Source organism: Notolepis coatsorum (genome assembly GCF_963971535.1).
Source record: "Notolepis coatsorum genome assembly, chromosome: 8".
In the NCBI taxonomy this organism is placed as follows: domain Eukaryota; kingdom Metazoa; phylum Chordata; class Actinopteri; order Aulopiformes; family Paralepididae; genus Notolepis; species Notolepis coatsorum.
In genome coordinates, this window is record NC_140172.1 from 134,470,023 (window position 1) to 134,485,330 (window position 15,308).

General features: G+C 43.0%; 2 protein-coding genes across 2 annotated transcripts in view; both read left to right on the forward strand.

Annotated features, from left to right (window-relative positions):
* LOC311233582 (cilium assembly protein DZIP1-like) overlaps positions 1-5,048 on the forward strand; it is a 39,671-nt gene extending 34,623 nt beyond the window's left edge. The window contains exons 15-17 of the mRNA XM_084320549.1: positions 381-502; positions 1,114-1,267; positions 4,630-5,048. Coding sequence (XP_084176675.1) covers positions 381-502; positions 1,114-1,267; positions 4,630-4,703 — 350 coding nt within the window. The 3' untranslated portion in view covers positions 4,704-5,048. The remainder of the gene's footprint in view (positions 1-380; positions 503-1,113; positions 1,268-4,629) is intronic.
* Positions 5,049-15,085: 10,037 nt separating this feature from the next.
* alms1 (ALMS1 centrosome and basal body associated protein) overlaps positions 15,086-15,308 on the forward strand; it is a gene marked incomplete at its 5' end in the record, with an annotated part of 92,315 nt that continues 92,092 nt past the window's right edge. The window contains one exon of the mRNA XM_084320550.1: positions 15,086-15,126. Within this exon, the coding sequence (XP_084176676.1) occupies positions 15,086-15,126 (41 nt within the window). The remainder of the gene's footprint in view (positions 15,127-15,308) is intronic.

Consider the following 15,308-nt stretch of genomic DNA (forward strand, 5'->3'; position numbering starts at 1 on the left):
GTTCTGGTTCTCCAGCCTTTCTTTCATGTAGAACAACAGTACTTAATGTGGGTTCTCCTTACCTCACGATGCATCTGGTGCATCAGGTTAGGGTTCTTTCTTTCATGTAGTACAACAGTGCAGTACACACAAGACACCACAGGGGGAAATGTTCCTTTCTATTCAGTTAACCAGGCGAGTCAAACTAATTCTTATTGACAGTGACAGCCTGGCTAATTCTAACTCTATTCAGAGTAATCTCATGCAGTGACAAGTCAGTTTGATTGAAATGATTAATGACTGAAATGTTGTCAATTTGTTAAATTATTTCACTTGAAAAGAAAAAGATTTGACAATTTGTTAAAAATTATTTATATATTTTAAATCTTTTCCCGTTTTAGGTAGCAAAATAAGTGAGATAACCAGACAACTGGAGAAGCAGCTGGCAGAGAGGGCGGCCGGGCGGCCAGCAGGGGGCGTGAGCGTCTTACCAGAGAGCAAAGACATGGTGCAGGATCTGACGGTGAGAGGCTTTGGTTTTACCTCCATGGGGAAGATGATCCTTCAAGATGTCATGGTGTTCGTTCAGATATAGCAGAGTAACTCTATTCAGAAATAGTGTTTGGTTTGTTTATATTGAATAAGTGGTTGATATAAACATAGAGAATGTATGAAAAAGCTAAATTGTATTATATTCTGTATTGTATTATGAATTGATTAGGAGTATTTATTGTTGTATTGTATTGTGAATTGATTAGGAGTATTTATTGTTGTATTGTATTGTGAATTGATTAGGAGTATGTATCGTTGTTTTAATTTGTCTGTATGCCATGTGAATGTTTGTGTGAGTGTATAATGTAAGTCTGTAACTGTATTTGACATGTTATGGACCCCAGGAAGAATAGCACTGCTGTGGCTATTGCTATTGGGGATCCAAATAAACGTATCTTGATCCTCCGACCACAGCTGTCGCGGGGGGGGGGGGTTGAGATGGGTCAAGTGCTTCAGCTATGTTGCCTGAGAGCCTCTGTTACTCTGGGGATGTGTTCTGCACGATGCTGTACCCCCGTCTGTCGTTGCTCCGCTGCCCCGTCTCTAACCTCTGTGTTCCTCTCCCCCCGTGGGGCCTCTCAGTACACAGACCTGGAGGGGAGCAGCGAGTGGCTGGTGTCCTCCCTGGAGGACGGCGCCGGCGTACTGGAGCTGTCTAAACCGGACCGCGGGCCGGGCCCCCTCACCCTCAGGAAGAGCGTAGACTCCCCCAGCACCGGCAACCGGCAGAAATCGGGTCAGTGAGCCCGTCCTGGGAGCGTAGCGGCGCCGGACGTGTGGATCAGACGGTGGCTCTGACTCTGAGGTGGAACGTTATGGAGCCACACTATGTTGTCGTCCGATAAATCTACGAATGTTGGATTAAAGTACATCGTTCTGAATGAAAGCAAACCACACGACAATTGCTTTATTAAATAAAGGAAATATCGTCACAACATCACAATTTGTATTAGAAGAAAACAAATACCGCCCAAAATCTTTGGACCATCACAAAAAAACAATAAATATTGTGATATGATATTCTGGATATATATCGCGCCCTGAATCAAACATGAAATCTCTGAACTGACAGCTTTCACAACTTTGAGGTAGATGACGTCCCTAGAAAAAGTCATGTTAGTCACGGTCAGTGTCATGGTTCATATAGATGTATTTTAAAGCAGAGAGACTCTGGTTCAATTCCCAGCAGCCGTACAGTTGTTGTCAGTGTAGGTGAGTGGGAGGCCGGTGAGGGTATGAGTCTTCTACTGGTCCCAGATCAGCAGGAAGGGGATCAGGGGGGAGATAGTGTGAACGAACCTCTGCACATGTCACTCTCTCCCAGTGGAACTCCTCGCTGTCGGGGTGAAGAGAAGCGGCTGGCGACTCCACGTGTGTATCGGGGGAGGCATGTGGCGGTCTAGTCTACATCCTCCCCAGACCTACAGTAGGGCAGTGCAATGACCAGGAAGGGAATTAGCATGACGACTAGATTGGGGGATATGGGAGCAATAAGTTAAAAGGCAAAGAAAATCTATATGTTTTAACATAGAAAATTGCTGCGCAAAATACAGCCCTCGTAATTTTAACTGACTGCCTGCTACATGAGGACAACCACCTTGGGATTCAAACGGTTTACATTTCAAAGCAAACATTTTAAAAGCAAAACATTCAACCCAGACTGTTCCCGGATCCACTTCCTGGAATTTCCTAATGTGCTTCTATTAGCAAACACCACACAACGAGAAGTGAACACCGGTTCCAAGCCGTTCCCTATAGCAACGCAGTTCCACTGAAACCGCCTGCATGTTCTACTATATGTCACCTGCCAGAAAAGCTCGGAAACCCCCTGAGTTTCCTCTCTGGCTATCTGGCTGCACGTTAGCCTAGCTTAGCACAATGAATGGAAGCGGACAGTGCCGGTTAGCCTGGGCATTGTCCAACTAACTAACCGGCACTGTCTGCTTCCATTCGTTGTGCTAAGCTAGGCTAACGTGCAGCCAGATAGCTTTCTACTGAACGCACAGAGAGGAAACTGGTAAAAGGAAAATGGCGGTTTATCCCTGCCTAAACTAGACTGGTATCACTATGCATTCTCGCTCTCCCAGCTCTCCAAACTGAATCACTCGTCTGAGGAGGCACCTGCTTGGGTCAGGATGGAGGAGGAAATGATATATCCCTCATCTCTGGAATCCTTCCTGACACAATCAGACAGACCTATACCTCTTAAAAACCCTTTGATGGCATTTATCAGGGAAACTTGGAATCAATCACACAAAATGACTGGTGATAGCCCATACTTAACTACGAGAGCCTCTATATGGTATAATAAGAAACTAAAGATTGGGAAGAAATCAGTCATATGGGACGATTGGGTTAAAAGGGGGATACATGTACTAGGTGATATAGCCGGGGAGGATGGGGTTTTGCCTTTTGAGGATATTAAGGAGGATTTTGATATAGATAATAAAAACTTTTATAAATTCCTACAGATTAGACATTGTATATCGTCATCAATAGGAGGACCAAAGTGCGGCCCAATTACTGCAATTCAAGAAATATTCTATAAAGGATGGCGCAGGAAAGGCGGTGCGTCAAGATTTTATGATGTTATAAGAGAATACAATGCACCCAAATTGGCGGGTTTGAGATTGAGCTGGGAGAACGATGTACATGAGGAGATTACTGAGGAAATGTGGGAGAAACTGGTATCCAAATGGAGTAAATTCTCTAGGGAGGCGCAATCACAACTTATTTTTTACAAAGTACTGAACAGAAGCTATTGGACGCCTAGTAAACTGGCCAGACTGAAATTAAGGGACAGTGACATCTGCTGGAGATGTGAGAAGGAGACAGGCACTTTACTGCACATGTTGTACGAATGTGAGAAGGTCCGGAAAATGTGGGATCAAATTGTGATATTCCTAAGTAAGGTCCTGAATGTGAAGATAAATAACGCCCCAATGGCATGTGTTTTGGGTATAGTACCGAAAGGGATTAAACTGCCTAAATACCGGGGAATGTGGTATAGAATGGCCATGATATCAGGATGTAGAATTGCATTACGACATTGGAAATCACCTGTTGATATTACTTTTAAAGAATGGATGGAACTAATGTTTCGGACAGCATCATATGAAAGGGTGACATATAGAGTCGCAGGGAGAGAGGATATTTTCGCTGAGATATGGGACAGTTTTCTACACCTGACTGAACGATCTGAGGACAAATGAGTAAAATGGGATTACAATATTATCAAGGATGAATATGAAAAAGGGGATTTGATCTGATGGTACTTGTGCTCTATAATATATTATGTATATATGTACATATATTTTATGTCCGGATGGTGTGTCTATGGAACGGTCACTGTCTCTATCACACTCACATGTGCGCAGATATAGCCACATACAAGTATCTAGGATACACATATTCATATGTGTACATAATAGGTTTACACGCACTCATATACACAAGGATAAGGTATACACGTCAGGGGCACACATACATGCACATACTCATATATAGGAAATAGACATACATACACCTACATATACACATAGTTGAGATATAGGCTTTCACTGACACATAGGGGGATACACAAGTATATAGGAGACACACACATGCGTAGCTGAAACGTAAAAAAATAAAAAAAAAAAGAGAAAAGAAAAGAAAAGATGCAGCACATACCTGCTCGCAGGTAGATCGGTCTACATGTAACGTATGACGTATATATATATATATATATATCAGGGATGTATATGCACAATGTATAGTATGTTTTTTTTTTGTAAGTGCTTCTTTAATTTCCATGTCAGTTATTAGTGTATTTGTATGAGTCTCTTGCATGTTTTGTATGTTGTCACAAAAAATGAAAAAGGCGAATCTTGGATGTTGCATATTATGCTGTGAAAAGGTACTCTGTAAATAATGTAAAGATTTGTGCAAAAATATCAATAAAAAAAAAAGAAAGAGAGGAAACTGGTATCTATCTTCTTGTCTCTCTCTGGAGAAGACGGTAAGCTAATTTCCCAAAATGTGTGTCATATTAGAAGGACATGCCGTGTGTGGTAAGTACTTCTGTAATGTAACCCGCCGCTGTTGTTTTGTTCCTCCCAGGTCTGACTGAAGCTCGAACAGGAAGCACTCTGAAGAGCAGCCTGAGCGACTTCAGTGACTCTGACGACATTTAGCAATTTATCTCTATATATATAATATATATATATACTGTATATACACTCTACAAAGGGATAGCATTCAACAGAACCACAAAGACCTCCACCTATATTAGCTGAGATATCAGCCCGCCCAAAAGCCAAGTTTAATATCCATGTGACATTCTTGAAGGCATTTTCTTAACATGATGAAATGTATGAAGGGACACGTTAATACGAGACGTTGACCTCTGCTCAGAGGTCAATACAAATGCTCTGTGTGTAGGACTTTCTAGACCGAAGGTCTGTGAATTTAGGTGAAACGATGCCGTCGACTGACTCTAAACTGTACGTTTTCAGTTTCACTGTGTGCCTTCGTGCCAATCCGTGTTCTTATCTTGCGCCTTCAGCTTTCAGTATTCTTTCTTCTAGACGCCGCTTCTCTCATCTTTTCTGTTTAATTTTTTTTTTTTTTTTTTTTATCTTTCTTTCCCTCCTTTTTCCCGATTTTTCTCCCATCCCACCCTTCCTGGTTGTTGCGTACTTTCCCCTACTGTTGGTCCGGGAGACCGGAGACTGTCACATGCTTTCCTCCGACGCATGTGCAGCCTGGGGCAGGCCAACCTGGCCGCGCAGGTTCTCACCGGGGAGAGTGTAGCGTGTGGGAGGCCACACTATCTCTCCTCAGATCCAACCCTCGCTGAGCAGGCGCCCCGACCGAACTGTAGGGGTCGCTGTCCACAACGCCCAGGACCCACCCTTCAGCTTCCCACCCCCTGATACAGCCAATTGTATCAGCGTGAGAGGACAGCCAAGCTGATAGCAACGCCGGGAGCTGGATTCGAACAGGCGAATCCTAGTGTCTCCCGGTGTTGGTGACGAACGTAATCTCCGATCTTTTCTGTTTAATGAAATGTGTCATTGCACTTCCGAGTGAGGTACTGTTTGAGGTTTACCGTATGTAGCTTGTGTCAAATTCTGTACATGGAATTTCTAAATGCCTTTCTGTGTCGTTTGAGAGGAATAAGTGAGTTTGTATCGAAAATATTTATATAAGCAATAAAAAAGAAAAAAAATCATGGAATTCATACTGATTAAGTCGTTCTTTGAAGTAGAAAAGTACACATGAGATACATGCCAGTGTTACAGTCAAGGCACGTGTTCAAATGCAGACACAAATGCAAATTAAGTTTCCTCTCAAATTTTTATTTGTCATATGGTTCAATACAGGTCTATAAAATAATGGCAAACTTAAACAATCTGTCGGAGTCTGGGAAAATATTGAAAAATATTGCTGTCCAGTCCAGATACACAAGAATGCACATTTTATGTAGTTTTTCTTTTAACAATAGACGCCTTACAGGGAATGTACGTGTAGTTCTCTGTCTTCCAACATGGCTGCCTGTAACATACGTAGCAGCCATTGTTTTGGAATGGAGAAATGGTTGCTATGTGTTGATATGTGAGATATATATCAACAAAAATATAATAATTTGGTGTCTTACTACTTACTCGGTCTTGTAAACAAGTCACAGTGGAACAGTAATATTGTGCTTTTCCAGTGTTTTACCTGCTCTACCACTGGTAGAGTATTAAATCTGATAAAATTATGGAATTCTAAAATGGGGGAAATGTCTAGGAGTTTAACCAGAAAAATATGTTCCTTTTGGTATCAAATAGTTATAATTTTTTTGTTCCTTTGTGTACACTACCTCCTATAACAACTGACTTCACACTCACATTCTGACGAGCGCCAACATCTCCTAATAATGCACTCATGACCTAGTGATGCCTTTTGCTTACTGCTACACCTCCATCCCACAACAGCTAAAGTGAGCATTTGTTTTATAGAATTATAAAACTGGTGTAATAGCAATAATAGACTGGAGGTGATGCTATACTGTGATTTAGGCGCTGAGGCACTGGAGTCTTTGGCCTTTTAAGTCATTCTCTCGTTCCCCGCCGGGTCGTTCAGACAAAGTCGTCTCTCCTGAGGGTCCTGCCGGTGATTCTGGTGGTTCTGGTAGCTCTGGTCGCCGGGCTCTTCTGGCTGTTTCTGCCCTCGTAGAACAGTTAGTTTCAAACTGGTGGCTTTAAGGAATCCATGTCACTTGTCACAATGTAGTTTTCACTCCTGGTACCATGTTTTGTTCGGTAGTTAAATGATGAGTTGAGTCCTTGATCATGAACACTAGTAGCTTTATTTGAAAACATGAAAACACTACAACGCTGATAATACTGACTCTGCTGTATCATCAATGATGATGATAAAAGAAATGCCAAGATATACTGCTACCCTGAAGAAACTGTTTGTGAAATAACAAAGCAAATTCCAATGATCCTATCTGAAAACATAGCAGCCAAGAAATTAATCATTCATGTAGGAGCGAATGACATCCTAAATCGACAGTCTCAAAACCTGAAACATGACTTGAATGAATTGCTGAAAATGCTGGATTCCACAATTATCAAGGCCAACATCAGTGGCCCCTTACCAATAATCACTGAGAGGACCGAACAGCAGACTCCTTCAGCGAAACAATGGCTCTCAACTGCTTGTGTGCTACACAATGTCTATTATATTGCAAACTTTGATGTGTTTTGGAGACGTGGAAAATGTTTCCAAAATAATGGATTTTCTCTAAACAGATCTGGAGGAAAAATGTACACTTCACATATATTCTACTCCATGGACCACCCAACAACTCCATACCCAGACAACAAGCTTGAGGCAGTCACTGCCAAGGCGACAGATGGTACATAACACAACCTAACTCTGATGACGTCAAGATGATAGATGGAAGATCGATCGAGGATCGCTATCAACTGGGTCAGAGGACATCCACAGCAGGACAGAAGAGACCATGGAACTATCAGCCCCCTCGCCACCAATGACCCTAAAACACAGGGCGCCCAGCCCCCCCATCTCTCTTCCCTTGTGTCACCAGAAGCTGATTGAGCTGGGTCTGAGCTCCGCTCTGAGCGCCTGGATACTGGATTTTCTGAGTGAAAGGCCCCAGGCGGTCAGGGTGGGGGGTCAGACCTCCAACACCATCACCCTGAGCATCGGGTCCCCGCAGGGCTGTGTTCTGAGCCCCCTGCTGTACTCACTATACACACACGACTGTGTGGCCAAGTTCAGCTCCAACTCCATAGTGAAGTTTGCGGACGACACAGTGGTGGTGGGGCTGATCTCGGACAACGACGAGAAGGCCTACCGGGAGGAGGTTGAGGTACTGGAACGCTGGTGCCAGGACAACAGCCTGCTCCTGAACATTGGTAAAACCAAGGAGCTGATCGTGGATTTTAGGAGGAAACAGCAGGAGACAGACACACCACTGAGGATAAACGGGGCTACCGTGGACAGGGTGAGCAGCTTCAAGTACCTGGGGGTCCACATCTCAGAGGACCTGACATGGACAACACACATAGACTCAGTCGTAAAACGGCGAAGCAGCGCCTCTACCACCTGAGACAGTTAGGAAGTTCAGAGTATCTGGGAAGATACTCCAGTCCTTCTACTCCGGAGCTGTAGAGAGCATCTTGACTGGAAACATCACTGCCTGGTATGGCAACAGCAGGGCACAGGACAAGAAGGCCCTACAGTGAGTGGTGCGCTCAGCCGAGCGTACCACGGGTATTGCACTACCAACCCTGCAGGTCCTATACAACAAGAGGTGCAAATCCAGAGCCTGCAGGATAATGAAAGACCCTCACCACCCCAACAACAGCCTGTTCACGCTGCTGCGGTCAGGCAAACGCCTGCGAGCACCAGTAACGAGGACAGAGAGACTTAGGCTCAGCTTCTTCCCCCAGGCCATCAGAGCCTTGAACACTGAACTCTCCACGCACAAGCACACATGAGCACACACACAACACACACACTGTACACGCTCACACACTAGCAGCCACTTTAACATGAACACACACTCACTCGGTACCTACGGTACCTGTCTGATCTCCTCCACCAGTACACTCCATCCCGGAACCTACGATCCTCTGATCTAGGTCTCCTCTCCATCCCTCGCACCAGGTTACGGACTTTTGGGGACAGAGCCTTCAGCGTGGCGTCCCCTACCCTCTGGAACTCTCTCCCCCCCGAAATCCGCAACGCCCCAACCCTGGACACCTTCAAATCCGCTCTAAAAACACACCTCTTCACCAAGGCTTTCCCCATCAGTTAGTTTTAGATTAAATTAGGTCCATTATCCCCTACTTTCCCTCATCCCCTCTTCCCCCTCCCTCCCTACTTTCCTTGCCCTATTTTTTGTCCTGATTGTAAAGCGACCTTGGGTTCTATGAAAGGCGCTATATAAATTTGATTTATTATTATTATTATTATTATTACTCATGCTGCACACGCTCACACTATGGACACTTTACAGAAGGAAAGATGACTTTAAGAATAGTGTAGCTTGAGATCGTATAATATAGCATTGTATAGCAGTGTACATAAAGACCCAATGCCTCATCCGTAGCTAACAGTGTACTGCACTGCCACAGGACCTAGCATGTCCTACCATGCTCTGTAAATAGCTCATGTACAGATACCGATATGCCTACTTTGTTTACTTGTTTATTGCACTATGTCGCTCTATTGGTTGGACTCTTATTATTATTACTTGTACTATTGCACATCGTTGCGGGCGAGACCCCCCGCATTTCACTGTATACCTGTATGCCGTGACAAATAAAACTCTTGTATCTTGTATCTTGTATCTTGTATCACTCTCCTCCTCATCCCCTCTCCCTCTTCCCAGGTCATCACCAAAATACCAGGCCCCCCACCCCGTCCTACTAGGTTCCTGGAGAGTGAACAGTCACTAGCCCCCTCCCTGCTCTCCCCCCCCCCCCCCCCCCATCTGCCATTCACACCCAGAATGGACAATCTGATAAAGGCTGGTTTGATTTACAGACAGGCACAATCTCCAAAACCCCAGAAAATAACTATTCCGCCCTCTTTCCTCGACAGCCCGCAACTGCAACCCACGAAACGTCCACCACGCCCCCCACCTCTCCCCCAAACAACTGCTGTTCAGTCTGTTCCAATAACAAACCATGCTGTTCCTGTTTTCACTACTATCAGAGTCAGACTCAAGAAGAAATACTCAACACGCTCTGTAACACCTAACCTCAGACCTATCATCGCTTAGCTAAGGCTGGCCTCACCCCCCATCACAAAATCACTGACAATTTCTTTCTTTTTTATTACAATGCATGTTCCTAGTCGAGAGCTGGCTAAACGACATTACTGGTGAGACACCGCTGATAGAAGCCTGTCCTCCGAAATATAAATATTATCGGTCAGACAAAGCAGGAAAGGGGGAGGGGTTGCCGCTATTGTATCTACATCGTTTGTATGTAATGACATTGACCTGGTGAATTTACATCATTTGAATATCTTGCCATTGAGCTCAAAGCTGAACTGTCTTTGCTCATCATCACATTATACAGACCACCAAAATACTCATCAGTATTTCTGCAGGAATTCTCAGAGCTGATCTCAGTTGGGTTTATTAGATGTGAAATATTATGGAGATCTGAATATTCATATTAATAAGAACGACCCCAAGGCGATTTAATTTATCAACCTACTGGACAGCTTTGAGATTATCAACCTACTGGACTGCTTTGAGATTATCAACCTACTGGACTGCTTTGAGATTATCAACCTACTGGACAGTTTTGAGATTATCAACCTACTGGACTGCTTTGAGATTATCAACCTACTGGACAGTTGTGAGATTATCAACCTACTGGACAGTTGTGAGATTATCAACCTACTGTACTGCTTTGAGATTATCAAATATATTATATATTATCGGAGCTCTCAATAATTTTATCGGGATGACGTCATAATTGCTGATATCGGCCCGATAATTATCGACTCGATAATTATCGTGCATCCCTAGTAATTTCATCTTTCCTTGTGACAATATTGTCACCCACTGTAACAGAGAAGCCTTTGGCCTTGCTGAGTTTGTTATTTGATCCAAAGAGAATGGACTCTGTTTTACCCAGGTGTAATGATAGTTTGTTATCGGCTTGCCATTGCCCCGACTGCTTTGTTGTTGAATCAAGTCAAATCCTAGGTAAGCGTATATTGTGAGTGTGAACGTTGACATGAAAAGAAAAAAGGTTAAATTTTTTTTTAAGTGTAAAAAAAAAAATTATAATAATTGTTTACATTTTTTTGGGTATCTCACGTGAATCGATACTCGGTAGTACCGACGTGTTTCGGTAAGTACCTTTAAAAGTACAGAATTCGGTACCCATCCCTAATCCCTACCCACCTTCAAAACTGCTCTAAAGTTTCTATGCAAGAGGGTTACAGATTTAACTAGTATAATAGAAGGAGATTCTGGCCTTTCAAATGATGCCTCACTTGACCCTATAAAGCCTATTATAGGCATGGCATTTTATTATTCTACATTCATATTGCATGTGTCCGGATGGCAAAATTCAGTACTGCATCTACAAAAGCCCCTTGGATAAAAGCGTCAGCTAAATGACTAAATGTAAATGTAAATGATCTGCCCATTGTTCATTTGTTTAGATATTGACTATACTTGATCTTAAGAAGTAGCTGAATGAGCTCAGTGGCATCTTTTAGCTTTTAGTCATTGTCAGCATGGTTATTCACCGTTAACACATTGACCGCCAGCAGCAGGGGGCGCTGATCCCCCTTCATCGCAAGGTCTTTATTCAATGGATATAGTTTTAGACTGCAACATTACACAGCACATACACTTACACAGATAGCTGTGATCGCGGTAGAAATAAATATCAGATCAACGATCAAATTTATATAGTGTTCTTACCTTGTATCTGATGTAATGCAAAAGAAATAATCCAATTATCTGCTCGCCATTCCAAATACTGCTTGTGGAGGTCCGTACCACACTACCGACGTTACATATGGGCGGGCGGGCGGGGTTACTGTTCGATGCCATCATTGTTGGCTCGCCTGAGTATTTAAACCCCGCCCGCCCGGCTCAGATCGGCTCCTAAAACACACCAGCCTATTTCCAATGAGATGCAATAGCTCAGCATGGCAGTAGAGGGCGGTGTTGACTGTCTGCCAGCTCAGACAGGGTCTGAAGGGTATACCAGAGGCTGCAGCTATGAATTATGAATAGATATAGCGAATAAACTAAATAACGATCCCAAAAACGAGTTAACTCGTTTCTGGCGCTGAACGCATGGCGGGCAATAACGAGTCAACTCGTTTCTGGTGCAGATTGTGTTAAAGATGAAAAAAAATTATATTCTCCTTTGGTTCATTACAATTTACTAGGGCTGTCACGATTCATCGACCATGAAATTTCATTGATTTGCATATTCATGATCGACGCATCGAATTGTTGTTTCTTGTATGCCTTTTGTGGTGGAAATGGCAGACGTTCAAAGTCATAACATTCGCAACGTGTAATCTAACTAGTGCGCAATGAATCACGTTCAAAATATAAATAACTTTTAAAAAACTCTTAACAGGCGCCCCAAAAAGTGGCCATTTCAGTTTTAGTTTTTGGGAAGTATTTCGACATGTACATGGGTACCTTAGTGGTGTAGTCAAGTGTATCTTGTAGACCAGGCCCATTGCAAGTTGCTGTACTCTGTGGTCTACTATAAGCCATCCTAGGTTGTCAAAATGGGCAGGGGTGAGGTGGGTTTTAGGAGTAAGGTCAAGCAGTAGTCTGACCAGTTTGTTTTGTGATGTTTGTAATCTTTTTTTTAGTGCCTTTAAGTTTGAGGTGCTTTGGTACCATGAGGTGCAAGCATTTGATTGATTGATTGATTGATTGAACATTTTATTAACAGATTGCAGAATGTGTACAATACAGTACGGCTCAATACACGGAATTTTTAAGGGGATGCAGACCAGAGAAAGACTTTCGTCTTGTTTACATCAGGGTCCCCCATTTTCAATTCATAACATTTATGACATACACGACATACAGACAGTGCTTTTTTAGAGCGGTTTTGAAGGTGGGTAGGGATTGACATTATTTTACGGCTGTGGGTAGGGCGTGCCGTTCCACATTGTTGTGGGATAATTGCGAAACGTGTTTAGTCCCTTGTTTGAGGGATAATTGCCAATGCATAGTCGTAGTACCCTTGAATGAGTGCTCCTGTTAGAGTCTTCAAGGTATTCTTGTTTACCAGAGAGGAGATCCGGTACAAGAATCTTGTTTGTTGGTTGACTTCTTTGATTACATTGGTTGCCATTTTGTCACAGGAAAGATTTGCCTCTAGGATGGAACCCACTACCAGGTAGGTAATTTCATCTTTCCTTGTGACAATATTGTCACACACTGTAACAGAGAAGCCGTTGGCCTTGCTGAGTTTGTTATTTGATCCAAAGAGAATGGACTCTGTTTTACCCAGGTGTAATGATAGTTTGTTATTAGCGAGCCAGATGCAGATTATGCCGAGTTCAGAGCTGAGGGCTTTTTCAACCTGCAACTTGTCCCATGTGGATGAGAGCCTTGACATTAAGTGGTTGTAGCTACAGCTGTGCTTGCTGGAAACATGATCCAATATACTTTTATACGCCTGAGTCTCCCGAACACGGAGCGACCAATCCCAAATCGATCTGCACTTTCTCGGCCGAGCTATAGTCACTTTCCCACACCTACTCCCGAATTGTGCAGTGGTCGTGTGTGTGTGTGTGTGTATGTATGAATGAATGAATGAATGAATGAATGAATGAATGAATGAATGATTTTTATTTTAACAGATTGCAGAATGGGTACAATACAGTACGGCTCAATACACAGACCAGAGAAAGACGTTTGTCTTGTTTACATCAGGGTCCCCCATTTTCAATTCATATAGACATTTATGACATACACAACATACATGACATTTATGGCATAATTAAGGACATATAGGTGTACTGTGTATATATATAATCTATATATGATCTACTCTCAAATTTACACAGAGACAACCACATTTCTATTGACCCAAATATTGTAATTTTGCCCAACTTCACTTCAGTCTATAGTTCACTTTAGACACTTTTTAACACTACACCTTATTTGTATCTATTTATTACAAAACCATTTGCACCACACCCATACCTAATTTTTGCATTCTAAAAAAGTTTGCATTTTGTACCTCATTGTATGCATTTTGTACTTTAGTTTGTATAATGTATATTTTGTGTTTAGTGTTTGGACTTTATTCTTTACAATTTTTACTGTTGATTGATTGATTGATTGATTGAAAAGTTTATTAACAGATTGCAGAATGGGTACAGTACAGTACAGCTCAATACATACAATTGTTAAGAGGATGCAGACCTGAGAAAGACTTTCGTCTTGTTTCCATCAGGGTCCCCCATTTTCAATTCATCATATGACACACATGACATACAGATAGACAGTACTGCTACATCTATACATTTATGACATACCAGATTTTCAAATACAGTACTGTTTGTGATACTAAAAAAATCCAGAAGAAGAGTATATACATTTGACATAGAAACTGTGCATTGGGGGAGGTTGGGTAGGTGGGGTGGGGCTGTACATTGGAGGGGGGGGGGGGGGGGGGGGGGGGTTGGGTAGGGGGGGGGGACACACTGTACATTGGAATACTGACATACATTTGACATGGAAACTGTACATTGGAGGAGGTTGGGTAGGTGGGGTGGGGTTGGGTGGGGCTGTACATTGGAATAGCCATGCTTGGTCTTTATTGTACAACTGGGTTAGGACATTTGTAGGGGCCAGTTTTGAATTGCAGTCTCCCGTAGGTGTTCTTTGAGAGTGTTTTTGAAGGTGGGTAGTGATTTACATACTGTATGAAGCACATTCGCATGGGGCCAAGCATTTCACTGTAATGTACATGTAGAGTATAATGTACCTTATTATAGTGACAAATAAAACAAAACTTTAACTAGTTGAATGAATGAATGAATGAAAACTTTATTTAACAGATTGCAGAATGGGTACAATACAGTACGGCTCAATACATACAATTGTTAAGGGGATGCAGACCTGAGAAAGACGTTTGTCTTGTTTCCATCAGGGTCCCCCAGTTGTAGTGCAGGAGGTGAAGCTATGAGTGTCGCTGGCGTTATTTCTAAACCTAGCCGCATTTCTGGCAAGACGCTCTCTGATTGGCCGACGCCTGTTTCTAACACTGGTTAAGCAGGCACTCTTTCGAAGTTGGTTAAGGTTAGAGTTTGTCTTCATGGCGATAGAACGCCAGGTAGTTTGCAGGCTGTTTGACGTGGAAATGGGGGGGGCAAACGCGTCAGTGGCCAATCAGAGAGCGTCTGCCAGAAATGCGGCTAGGTTTAGAAATAACGCGTGTCGCTGTTGCAATTTCATGTCTCGCGCGAGTTCCGGGCTTCTACATTTCCTAGCAACGCGTCTTGGAGGAAGAGGAAGGGCGCCCACTCTGGCGGGATGGTTGGACACAATAACAACAAAACATGGAGCTTCAAAAGGTAACGTTAATGTTAACCATAAGTAAACGGTTATTGCTTCGGAGACAGTCGTGAACATATTAAAAGCGACACATGCAGCATAGCATTGTCTACGATTTTGTATACACCATCGGCGTGCTTTATAATGAGCTGGTGTGCATTTCAGCACAGCCAGGTTAGCTAATCCTGTCAGCTAGCTGCTA